The 26,788-nt window shown below is 40.4% G+C and overlaps 2 protein-coding genes across 4 annotated transcripts in view; one reads left to right on the top strand and one right to left on the bottom strand.

Annotated features, from left to right (window-relative positions):
* Positions 1-627: 627 nt before the first annotated feature.
* On the top strand, positions 628-8,072 carry RB195_015473 (uncharacterized protein; the record flags this gene model as incomplete). Of its 2 annotated transcripts, none has more annotated exons than XM_064206206.1 (5): positions 628-723; positions 4,418-4,535; positions 4,580-4,701; positions 7,825-7,891; positions 7,948-8,072. In XM_064206206.1, the coding sequence occupies 5 exons, from the start codon at positions 628-630 to the stop codon at positions 8,070-8,072; spliced, it is 528 nt and encodes a 175-aa protein (XP_064062087.1). The 2 variants fall into 2 exon arrangements, with proteins under 2 accessions (XP_064062087.1, XP_064062088.1); XM_064206207.1 differs by lacking the exon at positions 628-723 and adding an exon at positions 4,348-4,353.
* Positions 8,073-9,289: 1,217 nt separating this feature from the next.
* Positions 9,290-26,788, bottom strand: part of RB195_015472 (uncharacterized protein) — a gene marked incomplete at both ends in the record, with an annotated part of 33,430 nt that continues 15,931 nt past the window's right edge. Inside the window, 19 exons of one of the 2 annotated variants that reach the window (XM_064206204.1) lie at positions 9,290-9,398; positions 10,632-10,774; positions 11,876-12,039; positions 13,235-13,420; positions 13,498-13,644; positions 14,714-14,796; positions 14,869-15,004; positions 15,074-15,181; positions 15,390-15,462; positions 15,558-15,721; positions 16,510-16,655; positions 16,854-17,019; positions 17,376-17,482; positions 17,542-17,662; positions 17,723-17,852; positions 17,911-18,046; positions 18,424-18,553; positions 18,606-18,717; positions 18,776-18,918. In XM_064206204.1, the coding sequence (XP_064062085.1) occupies positions 9,290-9,398; positions 10,632-10,774; positions 11,876-12,039; positions 13,235-13,420; positions 13,498-13,644; positions 14,714-14,796; positions 14,869-15,004; positions 15,074-15,181; positions 15,390-15,462; positions 15,558-15,721; positions 16,510-16,655; positions 16,854-17,019; positions 17,376-17,482; positions 17,542-17,662; positions 17,723-17,852; positions 17,911-18,046; positions 18,424-18,553; positions 18,606-18,717; positions 18,776-18,918 (2,504 nt within the window). Of the gene's footprint in view, positions 9,399-10,534; positions 10,563-10,631; positions 10,775-11,875; positions 12,040-13,234; positions 13,421-13,497; positions 13,645-14,713; positions 14,797-14,868; positions 15,005-15,073; positions 15,182-15,389; positions 15,463-15,557; positions 15,722-16,509; positions 16,656-16,853; positions 17,020-17,375; positions 17,483-17,541; positions 17,663-17,722; positions 17,853-17,910; positions 18,047-18,423; positions 18,554-18,605; positions 18,718-18,775; positions 18,919-26,788 lie in introns of those variants that run through there. The other variant, XM_064206205.1, reaches the window with a different exon arrangement.

Below are 26,788 nucleotides of genomic sequence, written 5' to 3'. Positions count from 1 at the left end.
TATTTTGCATTCACTTGATGTCTTTACTGGAAAATCAGTTGTATGTGTGATTTGTGCCATTTTTGTGTCTATAGTTGTTAATAGGGGGCGCGGGAGTATTATTACATTATCTACCTTTTGTGTTTATGGTTTGAGAGTGTTTGCAGTTCCTTATTGTGTTTAACCATATCCATATGGTAACCAGATCTTAATCCTTATGTTTTTTTTTCGTGAAATCGTCTGTTAACTTTTGGCTTTTCTCATACAAAAAAAAGTACAAATGGAGATTTACTCATAGTTACAATTTTCTAGAGAACAATGTGTGTTGCCAAGGAATTAAATTCGCAAACAGTTTTTTCTTTAAACCAACTTACTTTGTTGTTTTAACTGCACTGCTTTCGCACCAAAGGTTTCGATTTCTCAAGACTTTTCTTTTGTATTTTTAGACCTTGAAAGTGTTGAACATTCTCCTTATTCCTCGAAGTATTTCACTCATTCTTTCATGTCCTACCTTGTCTTCTATCTCTTTTCGCTAGCTTACCATCTGTGATGTGTTGATGGCCTGTATTTTAATGCAGCGCTTCAGTTTTCTTCCGAGTGACTGTTTTTCTTTGTACATTGAGTCGTATTCGCGAGAGATATAAACGGATGTCTCAGTATTTCGGTGCTCATAATATTGCTTTTGTTTCGACCAACCAACTTCTCCGCCATAGTTTAAAGGCATCACCCCACGAATCTGAGGCGGTACGGATTTCAGGTGGAGTATTCGTATACGGAGTGGGAGACTATGGAGAGGGGGGTGATTCCGTCCATTTCTCTCTAATTGCCGTAAAAAAACGACCGGCAAGATGCGGAGCGTGCACAAGACTGGCGCGCTCCAATCGAACTCATTGTAGAAAATAGCGCGCCGGAACGCTCGAAGCCGTATTTTCCGGGCCGTTTGTTACGGCAATTAGGAAGAAATGGGCGGAGTCACCCTCCTCTCCTTAATCTACGATCCCGTATACGAATACTCCACCTGAAATAAGTATCACCTCAGATCCGTGGAGTGATGCCTTTAATTGAACAACGAACAAAACAAACATGAATACAAATACAGCTGATCGGTAGTTCAAATGTTTCTATTACTTTTCGAACTCATCAAGCGAGCGAGAGTAACTCCATTTGTCTCGTATTATCGCGTACTAGACTAGTAGTAATGGGATCGCTCACGGATCTGGTTCTACGGTTGCCTTGGAAAGGCATCACGTGTTCTTCCCATCTCATTTTACTTTCCCCGTAGATGCGGCACTGTTGCTAATCCTCGATAATGCTGACGTAGGGCGGTACCTCGGATCCGGAGTCTGACCTTCATGAAGTTGGATACTCCTAGCACTACCATTTCAATTTCATTTTTAAGGGTATGGTCACTGGACGTATTTTACGTTCAATGTCGCTGACTGCAGAATGAAAAAAAAAACCGTCCTAGACTTCACGTCGTTTAGTCTCGACTATATCCATCAAAACCATTGTAATGCAATCCGAATGTTTCATCTCTCAGCGGTCGATAATTTGGATAGACTCATCCTGGAGGACAAAAACACTCGATAATGAGTTGATCCCAAGGAGATGTGTACGTGTTCATAAATACCTGCGATTTTGAATTGAAGACGAATGCCTTGGGACATCCTAAAAGAACTGATCAACGTCGGTCACCTTCTCCTTCATCCTTTAACCAGGCTGAACGTCGTTCTAATCTCGTGGTTTCAGATTTTCTGTGCTGCTCGCTTTACTCGCTTTCAGTATTCTACAAAAATTCCAAGTAGGGGGACTTTCTGTAAATTTCCGCCACAGATTTCATGTTGTTTTTGTTGCTAACTCGCTCTTTTTCAAAATTTATGCATTGTTGAAAGATTTCGTAGTTTTCCTGCTAAAGATGTCACACTACATAACGATGTTTGAAGTATATTCAAACTTGATTTTACGTCTATATTGTTTCGATACCGCTACAGTATCGAAGCTTTTCTCGTCTTCTTTCCCATCAATTACCATAAAATGATGCGCTACCATGAATTGCTCATGTAAACTGGTAACTCTTTTGGAAGCGTCTGTCTAAACATGATGAAAGTAGCGTATATAGGAGTGGACATAGGGAGGCGCACATTCGGATGAAACGGCACACAAACAGTCCGTTCCACTCAATTTTACTGTTTTCTCTACTTTTACTGCGTCGGCGCACCAATTCGACGTCGTGCAGAACCGTCTCACTGTCTTACGCCGCAGCACATTTGACTGACACCCTGGGGACTCCCATCACTGCCTCTTGCGGTGAGATGGCTCAATAACACCGTATATTACAACCAATATTGAGCTTCTCACTAAGTAAGTAGGCTGTAAGTTGTAATTCTTTGGATTCTTTTGGAAGAAAATATTAGAGAAGAGAATGCAATAATGGATTGGTGAATGACCTAAGTAAAACCGTCCAACTTATCTTTTGTTTTACATTCTCCATTTTGTTGGCTGAAGCCAACCTATGGCCTTCATGCATATTTATTTCACTGCTAACAGTGGCGCAGTTGTACAGTCGTGTCAAAACGACATGAAGCACGGACAGTTGCATAAGCGGATGCGCTCGAAGCGGCGCGGTGGATCGTAGCGGTTGGGATCGTGTGAGGATCCGCTTCGAGCGCAGCCGCTTTCGCAACTGTCCGCGCTTCATGTCGTTTTGACCCAACTATTGATGCTCGCTCCCATGCCGATGGCCCGGGTTTGATTCCTGCGCAACGCAAAGTTTTACATCTCGGCTGAGTATTTTCGTGACACACAGATAAACACATACACTCACAGGCAGACTAATCCCCTATTATATAGCATGACCTCCATTGAGTATTTTCGTGACACATAGAAGAACATGGGGCGGTGTGATGTAGCGGTTAGAGGTTCCGCTTCCTGCACGATCGATCGGAGGTTCGAATCCGCCCTTGTGCTCACCAAGCCTTTCATCCCTCCGGGGTCGATAAATTGGTACCAGACTTGTCTGGAAGGATGCAGACACTGACTTGACACATTGGCTGGCCCCTGCAAGTCATTGTATAGGCCAACACGCGTTCCAAAAAACCTCAACGTTTACGAATTCCAGTAAAAACGCGTTGGCGCATCCCAAGTGGATTGATACGCCAGTGACTTTTTTTTTATAGAAAAACATACATAGACACCGAGGCCGTTATTAAATAGCATGATGCTGGTCGATGTATGGTCTACCAGTTAATCCAGCGCCGCAGCAGAGAGACATTTCATGAACGCAAAAAGAACAAAATAATCAAGAACTTGTACTCGATCTCCTCCGCAGTTTTTGCTTTTTTGATGATAGGGTTGAAACTGCGTGGAAAGAATAAGCAGATTTTTAGTTCTAGCGCTGATTTTAAACCACAAACCAAACATGACAACGTTTGTATAAGATTTAAAACCCATTGAAAAGGCTTGGCTACCGCAGCGCTGTATGGAGACTACGGCTGACATGCTTTTATGATTCTTAATGGTCGCATAGCAGTAGTGAAGATAGTGAATGAAAACAAAATTAATGCCCTGGTCAACAATCTCCAAGTCCTCTCTTCTTCCTCCTTTCTCTCCTCAAAACAAGAGAACATAAATAATGCCCTGGTGTTATCACCTTCACCTGAGAAACAGTGACATAAGTGTTATATTCTCACAAGCGTCAAAATGACATGAAGCACGGTGCCGTTGCGTAAGGAGCGTAGCGGTTAGCATCCAAGAAGGACGCTTACTAACACCATCCGTCGGGGCAGTTCGCGATGGCTTTAGTAAGCGCCGTCTTGGAGTTCTCTCGTTGATTCCAACCGCCATCTTCACCGCGCCGCTTCAAGCGCAGCCACGTACGCAACTGCAATGTGCTTCACGTCATTTTGACCCAACTATATCTACGTCACACCTCCGATTCGGTGAAGGAACGAATTGATGCTTGTGTCAAAGCTCATAGCGGCCACTTCGAAAATTCTTTGTAATTATGGATTTTTCTGGTCTATTGTTTTATAAAAATATGTAAAGCCTTTTCATGTTTGTGGACAAGAGGTGAAGTTTGAGCGGTTTTATGGCCCACGTAATTTTTCGCCACCCTGTAAGCTGGACAGAACCGAATCTTTTCTTGCTAAACAGTGCCAGATTTTCCAGAAGGAAATCGTGTTTGTCGACGGAAACCTCCTGCCAACTCCACTGGATTTTGCCTTTTCGTGGGACGAATTCATTCCTGTAGTGTTTCATTTGTGCACTACATAGTCATGGTACAAGATATTACATGCCAGCATAATCATATGATCATCACGGATGATCGATAGGGTTTCCTTAGCATTCAAAGAGCTGTACTGAAATAATATGGTGGTATGGTACTCCTCGTTCATTTCATGCATCTACTGTGAACATTTTCTAAATACATCGTTTTCAGTACATTTATCTCGACCCATTAGTTAATCTGACTTCTGTGGCCAGCGTACTCTGGGTATTAGGACGAGCTTATGGGGTCATTAACCTGGTGTCGAATGAAGAAGAAGAAGTTGCAATTGGTTGGTAGTACCATTTGCATTCAGGCAATAATGATAACATTCAGGGAAGGCAGCAAGTTCGTTGACGATCGTGACAATTATATTGAACATGAGTTCAAACATTATGAAGTTCTTCGATTCACGTTATATGTGGTCTTTTACGCTGCCATCATATATCTTCCTTCAAGTGAGTAAAGTGAACTCGAGTCAAGACGGAATGAGTTCGGTGCAGTTGCATAAACGGTTGTGGTCGAAGCGGCACAGTGAAAATAGTGCTGCGATCGAACTGTGACCTCAAAGGCAGCATACCACGAATCTGACGTGATGAGAGAACCCGCGGGAAAAGCTAGAGATGAGGATGTAGATTGGTTGTTCTGTTCATCCCTCTCCGATCGTCTTTAAAAAGGCGTGAGAACTGCATTAGTCCCTACAAGCGACGTTAGAACGCTTCTGTGTGTATACATTCTGGTCTACTCAGAGACCTATTTGTTGCTCTGACTTGAATAGGCAGTAGAGGAGAATTCACTGGCCTTCGACCGTTGGCAGTTGGATGTGGCGCGTTGCAAGTGAAATCGGCGTAAAAACGAAGCTTCTGACGCCGTTTTTTCTAACAACGATTAGGAAAAGATGCGTGAAACCACTCTGATTCCGCAATCTAAAACTCTAGCTTGTCCAGCGGTCTCCCTCACTACATCAGATTCTTGATATTCTGCCTTTAATGATCTCTGCAGTCGGATTCCAGCAAGCGAGGGTCACGCTGCTTACGCAACTGCACTGGACTTTGGATCGTTTTGACTGTACTCTATGAAATGTTTTATATGAACTTCTAGCAAGTTGAATGTGTATTGTATATATAAATTGCGGTACTAGTAGAGCACTAATTCTACTAGGGACCTTCTTTAGTCACATAGCCGTTCCGAACGGTGAGGAGAATCTTTTGGGTAACGGTGAAGTGTCGTAAAAAAAAAAGATCTGATGATCCTAGTTTAACAGGAGAAGGCTAACACCAGTTTTGCTTATGGAATTCCACGTGGTAATATATCTTTAGTATTTCTGTTTACCACAACTCTTGACGAGTTGTGGTAAACAGAAATAATTCTTTAGTAGGAGGTGGGAATCCCGTGAAGGTCGTAACAAAAGCGAACTTGTTTTGGACTCTTTGCAGATTTCTCTAACTTTCTTGGGTAATGTAGAACTGTTTGGCCGTTAACGAAACTATTGCTCCAATTCTCTTCTTTAAACCTCGACATTGTGAACGGATGTTATGTTATGTTTTCTTGTTTTCATAACGAGATTTTGGTGAAAAATTTTCAAGCCCTGACGTTCGCCAACTTCCTGTTTTACTACTTTCACTACTTTGTTTGAGCAGAACCAAGATTGTTATTCACCTTTATTCTGGCTAACATTTCGGGGTCACCGCCTTCTTCAGAGTCTGTAAAATCAAAGACACATGTAATTTATCTCCTCAAACGCCTCGTCACACCACAAGGTATGACTTAGCAAAGAGATTGCTCAAAGACAACGTTAGAGCACAATAGCGCTCACCTTGATAGCCGTTAAGCCATGATATCAGCGGAACACCGGTTGTTTGAGTTGCGCCGCTGATAGTAACTAATAGCGATGCCTCTTGCATCTAACCTCAAAGGTCAAAACCCGCATAGGTCTTGATATGGCGCCAGCTCTTTGGTCATAACGATGCATTATTCATAACTATTCATGATTGGACTCTTCGCAGTTATGTAGAACGCTTCCAATGTTTTCCGCGCCAGAACGTCGCATTCGCGTGCCAAGATCGTGAAATGCTATGTTGAATTGGGTGCTTTCATGACACTGTTTGCGACCAGCACCTGAAGGTGTTGACGATTTTGGTTTTATGAGCTCATCTAGGTGCTCCTTGACCTGAGTACGTAGTGCTCTTCCTGTTTCGTTAATGTACTCAGCCCTATTGTGTTGCAAGGTGATTAGATGGATAATCCTTGATACCACGTAGTTCAATTGCCATCCATTCGGACATACGACCCAGTTCGGTGTCTCGCAAAGTCTGTCATAGCCACGATTTCATAGCCATGTCTCGCAAAGTCTGTCATAGCGGACTAGCTGCTCCTTCAGGTCCGCAGGTGGTATGTCCACTTCTCTCACCGAGTCTTGTAGACGGACCTGTCGTAAGCCCGAAGAATGCATCGTTGTGACCAACGAGCTGGCGCCGTATCAAGACCTATGCTGGTTTTGACCTAGGAGTCAGATGCAAGAGGTATCGCTATTAGTTGCTATTAGCGACGCAACTCAAGCAACCGGTATTCCGCTAACATCGCAGCTTAACCGCTATCAATGTGAGCGCTATTGCGGTCTGGTTATCTGAGGAGGCGTTTGAGGGGCATATTACATGCGTCTTTGATTTTTCAGACAAGAAGGCGATGACGGCGAAACGTTAGCCAGAATAAAGGTGAATAACAATATTGGTTCTGCTTAAACAAAGTAGTGCACGACCCAACTTTACTATGCCAAGATTTGAAGAAAATCGAACTTGGGACTTACTCAACTTCCTCTTTATCAAAGGTCGAAAATGGTTCGGGATTGTTGATGCTGTGCACGTCCTATCGTACTCTTCTCTCCTTGTCGAGCCTCGATCAGTCTCACTGACTGGTCACTGGTTAACCACCGCATTCTTACAGATTGTCACCCAAGGTGAAATGACTTCTACACACTCTGCAGCATCCTCGAGTATTGGTGCCTGGTATAGTGTTAGGGAACTGCACGTGGGACAATTGAGCTATTTTTTCGTAAAGTTGTAGGCCTTCGGAGACTCAGGGACCAACACAGAATCAGGGCCCAACATGAAGGCGTATCACAACCTCGAACCTTCTATAAGGAACCTGAACAATTCCTTGAAACCTGTCTGAAATTTCACAAGGATTTTTCGAGTTGGGAACTGGCTGGGGTATTTGTTCCTTGGTAATATCAATGGATTTGGGTGATGCTTTGAAAAAGTGATTCAAAAGAACCGAACCATTGTACCACAAACTTTACTTTCCCTATTGACGGGGTGAAGCGTAAAGCATGAGTATTGATTGCCGATGGTCGAGAAATAAACGATGAATACTCCGCATTGTGTAGCATGGAGGCTTTGGCGAGAAGTAGTAAAGTATCTTCTCATACTGCTCGACTAGTCGATACAAATACATATATACATATACATATACATATACAAATAGGATAAAAATATACAATACGATATACAAATCAAAACCCAATCAATGGTTTCTAAATAGAATACAAGAATTACTAGGAATTGTAAACCTTCTTAATACAGCTTTTGTTGGTTGTCTGCGAAATGATTATTCTTGTGATCTTTGCGAGCAGCACAACAATAAGCCCAGGTTTGTCATTTATTTACTTCAAACACTTTGATCGATAAACAGATGTTCTTGTTAAGCGCTTAGTTTCCTCGTTGACGTTGGTTATATTGCACTTATGATCGTTTTTATGGAAACTACTTCCTATGTATTACATCGAGTGATTCGTACAAAGGAGTACGACGCGATGAAGAAACGTTTCTAGAGGATTTTCGATCAACATGACCTCACCTATACCATATTTAGTGCCATGGTGTTACTACGTTTCATAAAAATTAGTGATTTCATAGATTCCGTTTTAATTTAATTGGAAGAGCTGTAGTCAAGATGATCCACAAATCAATAATTGGTCAAATTATATTTAAAGCTGTTTATTCGCACGAATCTAGCACAAAACATCGAAGACACGAACACAAAATGAAAAACGACCGGACAAAACGCGCGCGCACTGCTCTGCGCGTAACGCTTCATTAGTCGGTAACAATCAATATGCATTGATAACGCGTATGAACAAAAGCTCGATGCGACACATAAATATTATTATCGAAAAACGGACACGTGAACCAAAAAAGGACTTCACCAAATAATAAAACAGCAGTTTTGCCGAAACTGAATGTGAAATTTTTTGATTGCGGTTGGACTGTTCAATCGATGAATCAATAAATCAATACACACCACGACACATTGCTGCTGTAGCTGATGTTGCTATGTACAATGCCCTGTGCTTCACTTGGGACCCACAACTACAAATATTCTTCAACGGTGGATGGATTTGAGTATGATTCCGGGATACGGTACAAATACACTCGTATGAAATAACATCTATGTGATTTACATGTAAAAATCGATATATCGATCAATTGTTGATCTGTATGAAGTGAGCTAGAAGAGGAACACCATAAATCTGACAGGACACAACCAAAATAAGAGGGGATGAATAGATTGGTGATCTAAGTGATCTACACTTACGTGCATAAAGTGATCTACACGTTCGGGTGACTCGTACAAGTAGCAGTTCAAATTGGTCCCTACTTGTTTATAATTGGATCTTTGTAATTTCAATCAGTTACGAAAATACCGAACGTTCTGCTGTACGTAGAATTTGATCTGCAAATTGCGGTAGTCACCGATGGATAGCCAACTATAGATATTATGATGTGTACACGATTTTTCTTTGAGAAAATCGCAGGCTGCACCAAACTGCTGGCCGATCACAGCAGATTGAATATCGATCGACTAGTCATTTTTGGGACAACGTGCAGATACATAGCATGCCGGTGACAAATACGAAATAGAAACAAGAAATGATCTGTACATGACGGCGTCCCTGGGAGCGGGAACAGGTGAAATTTAACGCACAGTTCGACGACGACGTCAAATTGTGATTGCGTCGATGATCTCTTCTGATGATATCACCATATATCATACTCGACACTGGAATTGATGTCGTGTACGATTAGTGAGCGGTCGAGTATCCACGTGTGCATCCGCTCCAGACGACGCGCAGCTGGTTGCAGTCATTGTGTCAGAACTAAAAAAAAAATCATGACAATAATGCTGATAACACATCTAATGATCCTCGCCTCGGACATATTGAACCAAACGAAAGAAATGGAAAGTTAAAACGCTTAAAAAATAAAAAAGGGGAATTCCAGCATTCTGAACATATGATGGTATATGTCTTCGAAAAGGACTCGAACTTGATAATGTTTCGGCCTTCGCAGTAAATAGAAGGCCTTCTTACATTAACTCAACTAAATAGGACTGAATTTATATCTGTATTAGGCGTAAAGGTTGAGTACTTCACGCTACACTTGCGCTTGTATGTAACATGCCACGAATCTGACGTGGTGATGGAATCCGCGGGAAAAGCTAGATGTGGGGTTTTAAATTCCGGATCCGTGCTGGTTCTGGTCATCTCTCTCCAGTCGTCGTAAAAAACGACGGAAGGCGCTCCAGTTTCAGTTGCAACGCGCCACCCTTGCGCACGCGCCACCCTTGCGCACGCGCCGCATCCAGGTGCGAACGGTCGAGGATCAGTGATGTTTCCTCACCAGGGTCCGCAATCTACAAACCCATCTTTAGCTTTTTCCTCGGATTCCCTAACCATGGCAGATTCGTGGAACGCTGCCTTTAAGGAAAATTACACACAAAGGAAATAAAACAAGCAAAAATTTCGTGGTTTTTAAAACCAACAGGTGCAATTTATTGAATGGAGCCAATATGATTTTTTCTATTGGAAACCATATTTAGAGATGATATGCAATATAGCAATTTTCCGCAAGTATTTTCATACGTCTAGATGTGTTCTAGGCGAAATAATTAATGCTCGTAACGTTTTATCTCAAAAGTCGTGCAACCGACTTTTTCGAATTTTCCGGCTAAACATTGATAGTCGTAAATTTAGTGGATGTATCCCATATACAGCGCAACAAAATCCACCTCAAGATAAACGAGGCTGTCTAGCACAATTCCAATAACTTATTTAGGCCAGGGTAAACCGAAACTGAAAAAAAAAAACAGCCTGTGCATTATTGATTGGTGCTCAGTACGTGAAACATGCGGATATAGACGCTGATAGTGATAGAGCAAAAGAGACAGCCGCTTCACTTACATTTCACTGTACAATGCATATCGAACACACCAACAAAACCCACGAGCACCAAATTATATGTAGTCCTTGATACGACGATTTCTTCAAAAAGTACAAACATCATCGCTTTGACGGTTAGAATTCGAGAAGAAGAACAGCGTTGTGACTTACACCGTAGAGAGTAGGCTTTCGCTTTGCCCGTCTCCATGCGAATCTTTTCGTGACGTTGGTGGCCAGTCGACCAGATGAGGCATCGAACCGATTTGTTTCGACGCCGACAGTCGAACGCACGACGATGTATTCTCAAAGGACTTCTGAAAATTAAAATTGAAAATTCTTCTTCTGAAATTAAACATTTCTGAGTTTTGCAAAATTCCGAACATGTAACATGTGAGAATTATTTCAGGATACACGCCAGTTTGCTTATTATCTTCTTCCATGCGTTACCCTTTTTTTAGAGGAACCAATCCGAAGCGTCAAAAAAATTTAAGTCGGCTAGTCCATACATCTTATTTACCCATAGATATGTCCGCTTCCATTTTTTGTGGAAAGACGCATGCTTCGTTGTTAATCCCGCCTTTTTTTGCTTGACAATGGTTTTCCCATGAGTTTTTTAGCACTTTGTCAAGCGGACTTATCTATGGGATTTTATGGTACTTAGAAATGTTCGTTTTACTGTGATGACTAAAACACCTCACTTTTAATTTTTTCCAAAAACAGTTACGATCAATGCAGTTATGATCATGTCGTAATTACAAACACATAATTTTATCATAACTTCGGAATCTTCATCTGCATAAAACCGGACTGACATCTGTTCACTAGAAATGTGCGCATAATAGTGTCGTCCCAAAAGTTGCGCATAGACGACGGTAGGCCTCAGGCTTGTGCATGATTGACTTCGTACAAGTATTGAATGGTCGTTTCAACGATAATATTTGCCTCAATATCCTAGCATCAAATCTTTCATTTTCTCTTTTCTCCATTACAAAATCGATTGATCTAATAGTGGCGTGTTTCCGATTAAACATCACAGTTCAGTCTTTTAGAATTTTTTATCGCAATCCAATAAAAGGTTCCAACGAAGCAAACTGCATGTCTACCCTTAGCGATACACCACACGCAAAGGTCTGGTGGTGGCTGTCCCAAAAATCACGCATGAGTCAATGGTTCGGCGGCGCGTATCGTCCGTTTGTGTTTTTTGACAACAAATTCTTTTTTGGTGGTATAATTCACTTGAACAACTTGCACGACTACAAACCAAGCAGCATCCGAAGCGTAATTATTGATTAATCTTTGTACATGGCGCATGTTGCGAAAACCTGATCAGTGTTAGGTGTTTTAAACGTTAAAATTATAATTATATCAAAGTTTCTTCGCTTATTTTTACTAAAAAAGATCCCAAAAAATCGTACCTTTGTCTCGCCACGACTTCTCTTGTAGAGAATAAGCAGCACAACAATAAGTCCAACGATAGCTAAAGACATCAGGCATAGTCCGATCCATGGCAATGAGTTCGAGTGCGGCGCTGGTGGAGCTAATGATGAACCGGTTCCCTCGAACGCTGCCCAACCTTGATCTACAAAGATCGATGGGTGATAAGAAAAATTACTGTTTCACATAATAATTTTAGAAAATGATATCAGTGTCGTCGCGGGAACAATGGAGGCACTAAACGAAATTGTTTAGCACCACCTGTGTTCCCAGACTGGTAGGAATTGCGTATGTGAGGAAGTGTCTCACAATTTTACAGTAACATTACTTTTACTGCTTAAATCGCTCGCAAAGGAACAAAAATTGCAAGAATAAGCTCTGCTGGTTCGGACTGCGGTAGTGCTTAAAGGCATCACCCCACGAATCTGAGGTGGTGAAGATTTCAGGTGGAGTATTCGTATACGGGATGGGAGACTATGGAGAGGAGGGTGATTCCGTCCATTCCTTCCTAATTGAAGTAAAAAACGGCCCGGAAGATGCGGCGCCGCACAAGGTTGGCGCGCTCCAGTCGAACTCCCTGTAGAAAATAGTGCGCCAAAACGCCTGAAGCCGTATCTTCCGGGCCGTTTTTTACGGCAATTAGGAAGAAATGGACGGAATCACCCCCCTCTCCATCCCGTATACGAATACACCACCTGAAATTCGTGGAGTGATGCCTTTAATCACTTTCACAAGAAAGATGAAGAGTACGGTATTTGCAAGTACAAGAACTCTGTGTGTAGCGCGGCTTTTTGTTATTTGTAGACAGCGGTAAAACTCTACGAGGATCTGTTGCTAACGTAAGAAGTTCATAGAAATCAGCCTTTGCCATCTTGCTTTTCGCACGGTCGATAGACAGTCATTATATCTGTTTCTTCGAGAGAATTTCTTTTCCTTTTCACACTTCAAACCTGCGCATAACTCTGCATGCAGCCGTACATGCAGAGTTTACAACATCTTCAAATTTCGGAAAAATTGTGGTTTCAATTGGGAAGAGGACAAGGAATTCTTTCGAGGACATAAATATAATGACTGTTAATCAATGATGCGAAAAACGAGTAAACTGACAAAGGTTACCATTTAGGAATTTCTAACCTTAGAAACAAGTCTTCACGGTGTTTTACTTTTTGTTTAAGTCTATTTTCAAATTAAAAATTTGCAAAATAGACTGTTAAACTCCCTCTTCTGGCTTAGCTAAAGATGCTTTTTGAACTCTTCATCACATGACTCACAGTGTGCTTACCGTATACCGAGAAAAATCAAAAAAAGGAAAGAAATCCTAAGAATCGGTTAAGATTTACCTTTACATAACGGACAACAGTGTCCTTCTATAGGTACGGGCTCGACACATTGTGGACACACCAACTGACGACATATTGTACGACCACCCGGCTGACATGAACAATTGGTACACGTGTCCTGACGCCATTCCTCGCCTACAGTATAAACGGACGCATCGAAAGAGCACACTGATGCAGAGAGTGCGTCTGAAAAACCACATATCTCGAGTTATTGAGTTCTTAGGTCAAAAATTGTTAATTATATCTGATCATGTGATAATTACCTTCACATACAGGACAGCAACGACCCTTTATCATTAGCGGTTTGCCGGCACAAGAGGTGTCCTCGTCGCATTGTTGTCGGTAGCAGATTACCTTAGCATCGGCGGTACATTCACATGATGTGCAGTCATCAGTTCGCCAAGATGCTCCTGGAAATTTTCGCTTGAATTCTGTAGCTTTTTGAGACAACGAGGACAGTCAAAGACGATCTTATTAGCAATTTTCTTAGCAGCATGTAATCTCTTGTGAAACATTACGACTTCGAGTTTTCCCAGGTGCTTTTGCGTGAGCACACCAGTCTAATTCAGACTTTCTCCGTGTTTACAACCATTTGCAAAAGACAAGCATAAGTACAGACCTAGAGAGTGCGAAAAGAATTCTCTCGGATAGTTGTAGCATCCACTACCTGCTTTTTATTACCTGAGCATTCAAAACCTCTTAGCTTTTACTTTGAACTACTTCCAAATTGTAGTTTCTCATCACAGCATTGTTATTATTGGACACACTTACAGTACTATTGACAGTATTACTATTATTAGTTACAAACTGGCTGCTATCACCATTACAGTATCTAATTAACTTGCCGAAATTGAAATTTTCTTTCAGCTTCTATTCACCTTTTTTAACTTTTACTTTTCATGGTAACCTCTCTCTGTGCATCAAATGTACATCGACTAACACAAGCTAATACTATTTAAACGCGAAAAAAATTGCTCGTATAGCAGACGCATGTTTTCCATCATTTTTTCTCCACATCACTGATGTCAAACATGTTTATATTTCCATTTTTTATGGTTTGTTTCCACCCTCTTGTCGCATTATGAGAAATGCTAAAAATATGTGCTGATTGACGCAGAAACATAGTTGCACTTTGCATTCCGTCAAAAAGATACGAATCTTACTGACCGATAGGAAAAAATTCTCATTGTGTCTTTACTCTGCCACGTAAGCTACCTCAGTTGCGCACAAGTCGCTCATGCTCGAAAGAACAAAATGTGCACAAAATTCAAGAATTCTTTCCTACATCTCAAGCAGTCGTGTGGATTGTTATCGACAGAAAAAAAAATGTGAAGAAAAATGCTTGTAACCGGACCGAATTTAAAGAAAAAGAATTTGAAGATTGTTCTGCATCATCTAGTTTAAATTAAAGTACATATTTTTCTCTCCCTCCGATTCTATTTACAATAAATTCAAGGAAGAAAAAAAGAATAAACAAACCTGCTTGGTGGGCTATACCAGAACCATCAGTACAAACTACCGACGTGTCTGAATTCATAAGTTCCGTGCTATTCGTGGGGCATCTGAAGTTCGCTGAGTTCTTTTTTTTTTCTCAGAAAATCAATAGAGCGATAATAAAAAAAAATGGATCTTACCGCGGGCAACATTGGTCATCCGGATGCATGACAGGGTGATGACAGGCGATTGCTGGGCACTCGACCGCCCTGCACAGGACATGTCCAACACGGCATGTGCATGAGACACATGGCGCCAGTTGCCACGTTTCACCATCTGAAAAAAAAAAGATTTGATGGATAGGAAATTTCCCGAAAAAAAAGTCAAGAAATTTCTTCTGATTACCTGTAAAAATTCTTCCAGATCCAGGCGATTGGCATACTGTGTGTTCGTGCTTCGATGTGAGCACTATTGATTTGTTTGATGTGGACATACAGGAGGAACAGCAGGCTCCTGATCGGTATTCATTTAAATTTACTGATCAAAGTGTTGAAATGACTGCAGATCGATTCAGAACATGGAACACAGTAATATATGGATTGGAAATAGTAGAGATACAGAGTAGTGCAAAAATCCACAGTGGTGCATCCGTAACCCGCCACCCACATATTTCAGATTTTTTTTAGCAATTCAAGTTCTGAAAAATACATCAAATACATACCTTCTTCATGCACCCAATTCTCTTCAGGACAATCAGCAGGACGTGGAGCGCATGAAATCAGCGAACAGTACTCCTGAAGTGACAAAAAAGTCCAACCTCTCGTCGATCAATAGCTGCTGCTTCGTAGATCGACAAATAAACATTTTGAAAATGTCCGTAACTGTGTACCTGTTTTTGTTCGCAGAAACAATGGCGACACCCGTCGCTCCACCACTCGCCTCCGTCGCGTTCTATGACACGACCTGTAGGGCTAAGTGAAATGCATTTGTCCCAACCGGCTAGTCGTCCAATCTTCTCCGGTATCGTCAGTTTCGCTTCGATGCGAGAGATTGCTGAAATCGATCGATATTAGTCAATAAGCTTGCCTCCAGTTATTTTTTTTCAAATGATGGAACGACGAGATAGTTCGGTATAATTTCAAATGAAATGGTTAGACCAAGGCTTTTTAATGTGTTTTAGCTTGAACATAGTATAATCAAAAGTAAGCCATTCAAATATTAACGTAGCAGGTGTATAAAGAAACTTTATAATATTAATACAAATGTGGTGGATTTTTCCTAAATGACTGATTCCTTTTTCTAATTCTTTTTTATTCTCAATTAATGACGCAGCTTCCAGACAGTAACCACCCTCATAAAGTAAAAATATTTTTTTGATCTTAATTTGGCAGTAGAAATAGCTACGCACACCTCATGGTGAATGTATTTCGTAATTATTCTTTTCTAGATTGGTTTAAAAATATGCGTCTTCTTCTGGGACCCCAGGAATTTGTGACCTCTTTCACCTGCACTCGCGCTAAGCTGCGATCTTCTCGCTCCAGGAGTACTTCCGAAATTCCCTTCTCACGAGTAGCGTATTCGCTCCAAAGATAAGGGGAGCACATCTTTTTTTTTTAGAGAATTTCCTTAAAAAAGACCTGACCAAAGGGTAGAAGATCTCCCCGCGGTTTGTATTTCGTGGAATCCAGTCGTCGATGCCTCTCTTATATGTTATGGTATGACAAAATATCGCTTTTCCCTGCTACATCTAATGTTCACCTTAGACTATCCAGAGGAATTGAAAAAAAAAATACATCTCTTGGAGTAAGAAGTACAAAAAAGAAATAGAACAGGTGTTTTACCTCTACATTTGCACACTGGACATCCAACGGAATTCGACTCAAATCCATACAGACAGTGCTTCATACATTGGTGTAACGGTGGACATTTGGCGCATTTGCACACCACACATCCTGTGGCATCTTTGGCATAACCATGAGCGCATTGTCTACAAATTAATGAATAAATAAAAGAAAGTAAACAAAGTTATGCCAACAACAACAACAACAAAGTTATAAGAAACATATTAATTAATCAAAAGGAAAAGAAGAGAAGAAAAAAAGGAAAAAGAGAAAAATTAGGAATGCAAAATGTGGGAATATCTATCGATGTTGAATTCCAATATATTATATATATTCATACATACTTGTCGCAGTTCTGCGCTGACAATGTTGGGCATTGCTCAGGTCGATGGGCAGGTACACATTCACATTGGAAGCAGCCACGTTCGTCTCGTTCAAGTCCAGCTTCACATCGTAATGGACAGTGTTCAATGGATGGACACGCTACAGGCATTGTGAGCAACAGAGGTTCTGAAAATACGCAGCTGATAACAGGGAACTGATTGATATTCGAATCAATGACATTTTAATGACTTGACAAAAGAAATCATGATCATAATCAGATATATGGAATTAAATTCAATGAGAACAGTGTAAAAACGATGAAGGTAAAGGATAACATCCGAGAAATAGACTTTGTTGAATGATTAAAGGTAACGAACTGGAAAAAGGTCTCCTCAAAGAGCCATGCTATAACGAGGCAACGACAAAAAAAAGACAGTGTGAGAACCATATCCACCTTTTTAAGGTCGAAATAAAATTAAGAAAAATAAAAATGTAGTTATCGATCCATAAAACAACAGTTAACGAAGAATCGAATAGCTTACCATCGCAAACCGGGCAACATTGTCCGTCCACTTTGCGAGGATTCTCACATTCTGTACGACACATATGTTTTTCACATATAGGTGTTCCATCTTCCGAGCATGTGCACCTGTAACCACGGATTCCAGGAGGAAGTAGAATAAGAAAGGTTTTTGCAGTGTTACTTACGTTGTGCAGTCATCCTTCTGCCATGTCTCGTTCTTCTTCTTTTTTTCTAATTTCTCTGTCTGACATCCTACGCAAACCGGACAACATTCCCCATCTGGGATCATAATCCACGAGCATTGAGCTTAAAAAGATCTCACATAAAAAAGCATTGATTTCTTCTTTGTTTTCAATCGATACTCACGAGGTGTCTTCGGACATGTCATCTTACTGCAGACCGCTACACCTTTTTTACATCTGCACACCTCACATGATGAAGTGTGCCATTCCTCACCATCTGAGTACGTCTTCCCGTCCCTTATGCATGATTTTGACTGAAAAGTTGAAATTTTCGAGTCTTTCATCTGTTCCTAACAATTCTGTAACACTTACTAAAGGCTGTGGATCGTCGTCGCAAGTCCATTCGTCACAACATCGCCCAGGTGTGCCCGTACCTTTCCGGATGATACGCAGTTTCTTTCCTTCGTCACAAAACGCGGGGCGACAGACAGCTGCTCGGCAACGGCATCTGAATAGAAAAAGTGGCTTGAGAACTTGGTACATTCATCAGAACAACGATACACAACAGCAAGTTTGTAAGTGGAATTGAGACTGAAGTTCAAAAAAAGACTTGGAAAATTGGTGCAACATTCACAGCGGTTAACTAATAGTTCTTATGAAGAGAAAGTTTCTTTACGAAGACCAATTTGTTAGTTATTAAGGAACATGACCAGAGATGCAGAACTGATGCAAAAGGAAAAAGGTAAGAGAAGACAAACAGCAAGAAATACAGAAAAGATCTGAACACCGCTATAACATCTACAGTTGTAGAATTACTGCGTACAAATATAAAAATAGCATTGAAACACGAAATCAAAACGATGAAATGCCAAACGCAGATCTTACCCGGGTCGCACTGGACAACACAATCCATTCGGGACATGTTCCGCTGGACGAACGCTATCCGCCGGACAGTCAACACCTTCATCCTCGTCGAAAACATGCAATGGGCATTGTACCGATTCGCATCGAAGTTCTAAACTCATCATAACATCTCTGCTTGACCAACTATCGAATAAGTGCTGTACCTCGCTTTCGGCACTCAAACACATCACAACATGAGCCGGGCTGATGGCCACCTTCTTTCACTAATACCCTTTCCATTCCCTTATCGCAAATCGGAACAAATGCTTCACATTTCTGGAAAATGGGGATAGTACGGTTGCAGTTAAGCCTAATCACATTCACTCCTACATACCTGTTGATCACAATGACAAGTACCGGGCCGTCCACAGCATTCGCCATGTGGTGGTGGTAAAATGACAAGTCGTGAGTCTGCTGGACATTCCGGATGAAATACGACCGAACATTTCGCTTTCAAACATCTCTCAGGAAACATTTCTGAAGAAAAAATATTTATTTTTACTGCTAACATCAAGTTGAGGACCACATTATATCAGAACGTGATTTTATCATGTGCTGGGAACGAAACGATACAGTTAATCAGCTTTACGAAACGCTTTGCTTGAAGAAGTGAAAAGTAAAGAACGTTGGAATGCAATGGAATCTCATGACACAGATACATTCCAAGCGGCCCAGATAGATCTGGACAATGGACTTTTCTTCTGGATATCGGAAGAAACCAGTGATTGAGTGGAGCTAACAAATTAATTAATATAAATAAGTAAAAGAGAGAATAAGTGAAGTAAAGACTAAAAAAAATAAGCAAATAGGATGAATGCGGTTGTAGAAAGGCGAACAAATAAACAAGAAAGGAAAGACGCAGATGGGTCCCACACAGAGGTCGACAGTGGTCCCTTCTTTTCCACTCTCAAGTGAAGAATTTAGGCGACAGATCGTGCCAATCTTCTTAATCCTTAATAAGTACGCGGGTTGCCGGATAACGAGCTATTCATAAGCCATCTGCATTTAAGAAGTAAAGTGAGCGGAAAGCGATTAAAGACGCTTCCTTTCGTTCATCTCACGGAATGAAAAGCTCTCTAAATATCAAAGTGGGTTGAAGATGCCACTGTAGTTGCAAAGGATCACGACAAAACATAAGAATGGAACATTTTGCAGCTATCGCATGAGTCAACGATTCGCCGGCGATTCGTCATCGCGATGTCGAATCGCTCTAGAAAAACTGAAAGCGTTCTGTTTCTTCAGATGTGCAAATGTACAGCTGTTACCAGGCTAGAAAAATCCACTAAAAAGCGACTTATAGCTTTGAAACAAGATGTATTCCTAAGATGATTTAATGTGGAGGAAAAAAATTCAGCATCCCTTAGGAACAAAGGGATAAAAAAACTGGCGAATCCCTTATAATGGACACAACCTAGTCATTACTTCATTATGCAATCCGAACATATGCCAACCGCAGCCTGCCGATAATTGCCTGGACTAAGGATGTGACCAATTAGGATCCAAAAAAGTGGCAGGTCTCCAGATTTCCATTCGGAGTTTGGTCACTATTGGACGCTAGAGCACTGAATCACGAAAACAAGATCTAGAAATACGACTGGGCGGTTATCCGGAAATATATACGGTAGCAGTTTATCGAAGTAGATAATGTTTATCAGGTTCCGTCATATTTCAGGTCTCTATAAATAAATAGAAGGTAATAAGGTAATTTGTCCTTGCTTTTCTCTCTAGTTTTCATACCGTTTTCACCAAGACGGTTTCCTTTTGTCCAGATTAAAGAATATTGTATTGTAAGTTCATTTACAAGTACTCCAGGAGGTCCAACAACTACAACCAAAATCAGCATCAACTGAAATGCGCCTGTGAAAAAGCATTATGATGGGTATTGAGGTGTTCTTTTTGCACTAAACAAGTTTAGTACAAAAAAGAAAATCTTCTGATACTGTATGACCAGTTCATTCTGATCACCAATCCTAATTTCATGGAGTACTTCAAAAATGAGTTGATAAGGGAAGTAAAGAAGGGAAAAAGTCCCTACAAAAACATCTGATCGTATATTTGTAATCATTCTGTCACATGAAAGAGAAATAATACATTTTATTTTCGAGGAAAGTGAAGTACTATTCAAGGCAACATTTCAGAATACTATAAAAAATTATCATTGGTAACTATAGAAATCACGAAACGTTTTTGCTTATCCTAGTGTGTCTTTCAATATGTTCTTGGTAGTGGTTGCCGAGTCACACATGAGGAACTTTCACCATCTTCTGATCAGATTGAAATAAGGAGCCGGAAATCAAATTACTACCGTTTTATACATATTTTATAGTTTATATATAAAAGAAAAGTGGTGGAGGCCTTCTTCTTGGATGGTTAGCTGCTTGGAGATATAAGTAGAACACAAGGATAAGTATGTGCATAGAAGAGTACTCGTAAAGTCTGTCATCTACGTTTTTTTGCCTCGTTCTATTTCAACACAGACTTTAATCTACAACATTTAGAATTAAAGTTTCACTATTTTCTATGAAAGGCTGATGTAGTGGGGTCCCTGATCAGGGAAGATTCAAGAGTCCTCAAGTACACGCCGAGGTATCACTATGTATGTAACAGAAACTTTACAAGTGCTTCGAGATCTATGCGGTAGTGATCCGCTTAGGATACTATCCTTAGGATACTATTTCTTCAGACAGCATACTTCGCTGTATATGTGTTTTGGTTTTATGTTTTCCTTTTTTATGTTTCTTCTTTCATTTTTTCACTGCAGGGAAGGAAACCAATTTGTCAGCATTATCACCCAATATGACAGAGCTGCATCATCCCAATCTGAGCAATTTTTATAACTAAAGTAAAGCTGATCAGAAGATTTAATTACTATAAAGTACCAAGATTCAGAAGAGACCCATAGCAGATTAGTTAATTCTAAATCTCTTCGCTCTAATTTCTAAAATCCGTCGGTTACTCTTTTGCAGGCAGAAAGAACTGATGGTAAACGAAGTTATGAGGCTTTCTGTGAATTTTTGCATATAATTTGGTTGCCCTAGTATAAAATAAATAAATTTCAGCAACTATCCCCATGTAATAAAAAGAGAAGACAATGAGAAGGTTCTGTGGACATTTTTGCAGGAATAGATTGGGTTCGTGAGTGAACGTGACTCTCTTGACTGCGTCGTTTTGATGGTTGATTGACAGCGATCAAAGAAGAACATTTTAAATTCTGAAATCTGTCAGGTACATGATGTGATCTAGGAAAAAACACATACACTCAGGATCATTGCCTGTCATCATAACGGATCTCAACACTCTGAGAATTTGCAACAGAAGCACAAAAGAAAAAAAAATAACAAAATGATTTAGTTATTAAATTCTGGAATTATTTTCGAAATCAGGGGCACGTTCGTACTTGAAGTTTATTTTCAAAATTTAATTTTGGCGACTACCAAGGATTTCGACGGGTTGCGACGGATTAATCCGTCGGACATGGCAGTTCTGGGGCTGAAGTTAGTGGCGGTGTGTTGTACATGTGGATATTTCGATAAGATAATATCTGACATCGTGTGTTTGTGCATCATTCACTCGACGAACGTACTTGAGTTAAGTGCTAACTCACTCTTCTACATAGCGCCACGTTGGTAACACAAACTCACTATTGCAATGATTTTTGTGGATGCTGCTAAACAGTAGCACATGTACACACACAGATACTCGTTTGCACGGTCAAACAATGCACTTTTAAATCATGCAGCTATGTCAACAAAATTCTCGTTCATCCTTCATATGAACGGATGGATGGATGACTTTACGGATTGGATGCGGTACAACTCGCTAGGCGATTCATATGAGAAAAGTGCACTGTTGAGAAAGGACAGTTCCGCGAAAGCTTGGCACGTCTCGTGCACACGTCCTTTCATTGAAACCCTAGGTCTAGATCTCATGAAAGATATGGATTAGTTGAAGGAAATGGATGCGATGAAATGGTTCGTTCTGCAGCGATAATTTCTACAGATATCCAGAAATACGAATTCTGTCACATGTCTGGCAAGAAGCGCCGTTAATTGCACTCATAACTATTCTGCTGAAAAGCGAAAGTAACATATGCAGTTCTGGTTTTCGGATCGACAACGATGCAACTAAAGAGCTCGGTCCCCATGTAAACGTACAAAATGAAGACAGTTTACTATATCTCTCAGTGGACAAGTGGTAGAAGTTACGTATCCGTATCCGGAGGGTATAAACTATGGAAAACTGCCCTAACTAATCCAATCCTCGAAAACCCCTAGCCTGAACGCTGAGTCCCGCTGAGTGGCCTACTTTACAAATGATTGTCATCCTGATTAGCATAATGAATCTCAGGATAGTGATTTATGGACGCGCTGGAAATAACTTCCATAGCACGTTTCCGTTATCCAAAGCATTCTCGGCCACAAATTTTCTTAATGGAATACTTTAGTGTATGAGCAACTAGAACCCAATCAACCGCATTGCATTTAGCAGCTCCTAAAATAGAAGGAAAATTCCCTTACCTATAAAAATAGTTCATTTACTGCATTCAGTCAGTTTTCTGACGAAATAATACGAATGCTTGGTGACAAATGCGGAATAACGATTCGTCTTTACGGGAAATGCTCTACGTTCGCGCACTTAAAAAAATTCGCAAAGTAGCCGCGACAAAATCCTTAAAATTGAAGGCGTTGCTGAGAAGAAGCGGACTTTTACATTTGCTTCGCTTCCTATGTCAGTCCCCTGCTAAGCATCGCATACCCAGCTTTCACGATGGCTTTCCGTGATGGAAAAAAGATGAGTCTTGTCGTATTTACTCAGTGAGTGCTCACTGCTGAGCGTACAGTTGACATCGCCGAGATCGCCACCGCCGCTCGCTGCAGTTTGTGACATTACGCGGAAGCGCTACGAAACAAAGAGAAATGTCTATTGAAAAGATCAAATCAAGCGCAACATGTAACAGCGCTGAGTTGCTGCAAACCACAGTAATTTCTTCCCCGGCATTTCCAACATTTAAGGAACTCGGCAATTTTTTGGTGATGGGACTGAGAAAGACTTAGAGTGATCAACATTATTTAATAAGTCGAAGTAATCACAAATTCCAAATTTTAACTCTTCAAAGAAGAGAAAAGCGAAAGGAAGAAGCGCTCCAGAAAGAAATCATCATCGAAGAAAATGAAAGGAAATGAAGAAAGAAAGGAAATGTGATGTGTACGAAGACGACGAACAAACTATACATTATTCTCGAATTAGGTGAAAGAAATCGAAAATCACAAATTCAAAGAAGGTTTCAAAAATGATTTGACATATTAAACTACTCATTCTCCTAATCCTCAATTTATGGGTTTCCCTCAGAACGAATTCCTATATCAAAAGTCCTTACTTTTGCTACTAATAGAAATATGAGTTGAAAATGAAGTCGAAAATTACATTAAGCGGAAAAAGACGGCTTCAGAAAAAGAAGCTTCCGTAGTGAAACTCAAGGAAGTATTTGAATTTCAACGTTCTGTTAAAGCCTCACTAACGTATTTATTGTCTTCCCCCATGCACCATAACACATATCGTAAAAAAAAATGGTGATCCGTAACACCAATTAAACATTACTCTCCTTTTCGCAACATCTCTATTTTTAGTTACTATTTTTTTAAAGCAAATGATATGCACGCAAAACTAAGCCGATAACAGCAAAACGAAGAGTAAACGATGAGTGAATAAATAAATTTTTTACTGCACTGGTCGACTTTTCAAAAATGTCGGCAAATCATTCATGACATCTCTTCGGTAATTTTAATATTTTGAATTTATATTTCTATCCTAATTTGCATGTCGCATTTAGAAGAGTTTAGAGCTTTCGAATAAACAATAATAAACATCAACATAATTCTTTCATACAAAAAAGAATTGCTCATTCTTAGCTGTGTACAGAAAGGATTTGTTCCAAAATATTCCTGCACATATCCTCCACATTCTATAAATTTAGCAGACCGGCATAATTTTTTCAAAACAAACCACTCGCTACAAGAAAAAGAGAGTCAGAAAGGGGAGAAGAAGGAAAAGAGATGGTTTCTTGAAGGAGAAAATCTAATAGAAAACTAATTTTTTTTTATATTTTCTGAAGGTTAGATAAAAATAACCAGTAAAAATTATGTACAAGTCAGCTTTAGTGTTGATTGCAAAAATACGAACAATTGTTTATATAGTCTGAAAAGTTAGTTGGATCGGTGTACCAGATTCTTTACAGTGCATTCCGATCCCCTATTCACCTTCGAAAAAATGAATAGGCAGCAGCACCTTGTGGAACTTGTCGAAGAAATCATTTGCATATAGCAAACAACTGGTTCGACCTGCTCTTCACTTCATAATCTTTGTGTTCTCCTAACTTTTTCAGAAGATACGATGAGACATGAAAAAAATTACCACACATACGTAGAGAACGAGGTGAATTGTAACAACAAGGAAAAAAAAAGCAGAAAGAAGTTCATGTGAATGCAAATAGCCGAGCTAGAAGTGCTGTACGTGAAATGTCTTTCACACACTGAAATATCGCAGAAATGTAGGATAAGAAACAAAACTGCACATTGGGAACATTTTAAGGAGCAGGCCACAGGATAACAGTTGCATTCCAGGAGCTCTTTAAGAGATAAATTGAGTGTGGCAATCAGATAAAAGAAAAGTAAAGAAGAGGATAAGTTGTTCATGGAATGCGCTAAAGAAAAACATCGAACATCTGTCGATAGCCGACAGAAACCGATCCAGTGACATTGGCAAAACGGCTCAATGATATTGAGTATGGGAAGAAGAAAGAATAAATTGATAAGAATGAAAGGAATAGTAAGGGATAAAAAAAATCGAGAAGAATGAAAGAGGAGAACAAAACAAGACCAAAAATCTGACAAACGTGAGGAATACGAACAACAAAACTGAAATAAAAAGATAAAGAAGTGTCTGAACATTAATAAGAGAAGAGACTCCACAAGTGACAGTATGAATGGATGCATGAATGATTTTGTGAATGAATGAATGATGAATGAATGAATGAATGAATGGACGAATGAATGAATGGACAAATGAATGAGTGAGTAAGTTAATAAATGGAGACAATTTGAAGAGGACTAGTAAACGATTGATACTCGAGTGAAATGGTGAATTCTCACAATAAGCATAAATAGTTCAATGAAAGATTAATCTAACGAAAGCGCGTGAGAATTCATAGGTTAGGAATTCGACAAGGAAAGGGATTAGCAAAAAAAGGTTACTAACTCAGTACCGTAATCGCTAAAAACCTCTCATTTTTTCACCTGACATATTCAACTACTTAATTGTTTCGTTTTTCTCACGGTCATGAAGGACGTCACCAGTAACAGTCGGTTACATCAAAGCATTTGAATAAAAACGCTGTCCGCGATGAATTAGCGCATTTTCGGTAATGAAAACACATGAGAAAATGTCAAGTTTTTTTTTCAACGACGGCATTCACAGGCGCAGCTGACGCCATTTGTTTTCGGTCGCTAATGAGGTCAGGGAATCAGATAAAGGAAAAAAACAGAGACTGAATTAAAAAATGGGCCTTGAGAAGAATTTACGAACAAAAAGGAAAAAAAGGTCTTTAGTGCTACATTAACTTGTTAGATCTTGAACCTTTTCTAGGTCATCAGTGAATAAGTGCATCAGAAATTTCCAGCACCAACAGATGTTACCACTAATTTTTATTTAACCGTAACGCCGTTTATATAGGGACATAAACTGAGCAAAAAAGGTAAGAGTTTATCAACAACATTCTTCCGGGATTAGCGTATCAAGGAGTTCCATAGAATAGTTTATTTGTAAAACGCTACGTAGGGTTATAGAAATTTTCATTGCGATCCCTCATTCAACTGTCCCCATCCAAACAATAGCAAAGTTGCGATCCGTTTACGGTGCTTCACTAACCTCACAGAGGTTTGGCGCCTCTTGAGATCATCCGCCGCGCAGCTAACAAACCGTCGACGATGCGTCGTCCACTCGTTGCACTTCCCGCTGCTAAGCGCACACTTCAACATATTAGCAAACATTCTGTCACACCTTTGGCGGACAGATATATCGTACGCTACGCTGACACCGTCAGGCGGAAGTGCTTGAAAGCTTCACCCCACGAATCTGAGGTGGTACGGATTTCAGGTGGAGTATTCGTATACGGGATGGGAGAGTATGGAGAGGTGGATGATTCCGTCCATTTCTTCCTAATTGCCGTGAAAAACGGCCCGGAAGATGCGGCGCGTGCACAAGGCTGGCGCGCTCCAGTCGAACTCCTTGTAGAAAATAGTGCGCCAGAACGCCTGAAAACGTGTCTTCCGGGCCGTTTTTTACGGCAATT

This window comes from Necator americanus, chromosome V (genome assembly GCF_031761385.1).
Source record: "Necator americanus strain Aroian chromosome V, whole genome shotgun sequence".
NCBI classification, from domain to species: Eukaryota; Metazoa; Nematoda; class Chromadorea; order Rhabditida; family Ancylostomatidae; genus Necator; species Necator americanus.
Note: the sequence above shows the minus strand (reverse complement) of the source record. Positions and strands in the feature narration are given on the sequence as shown.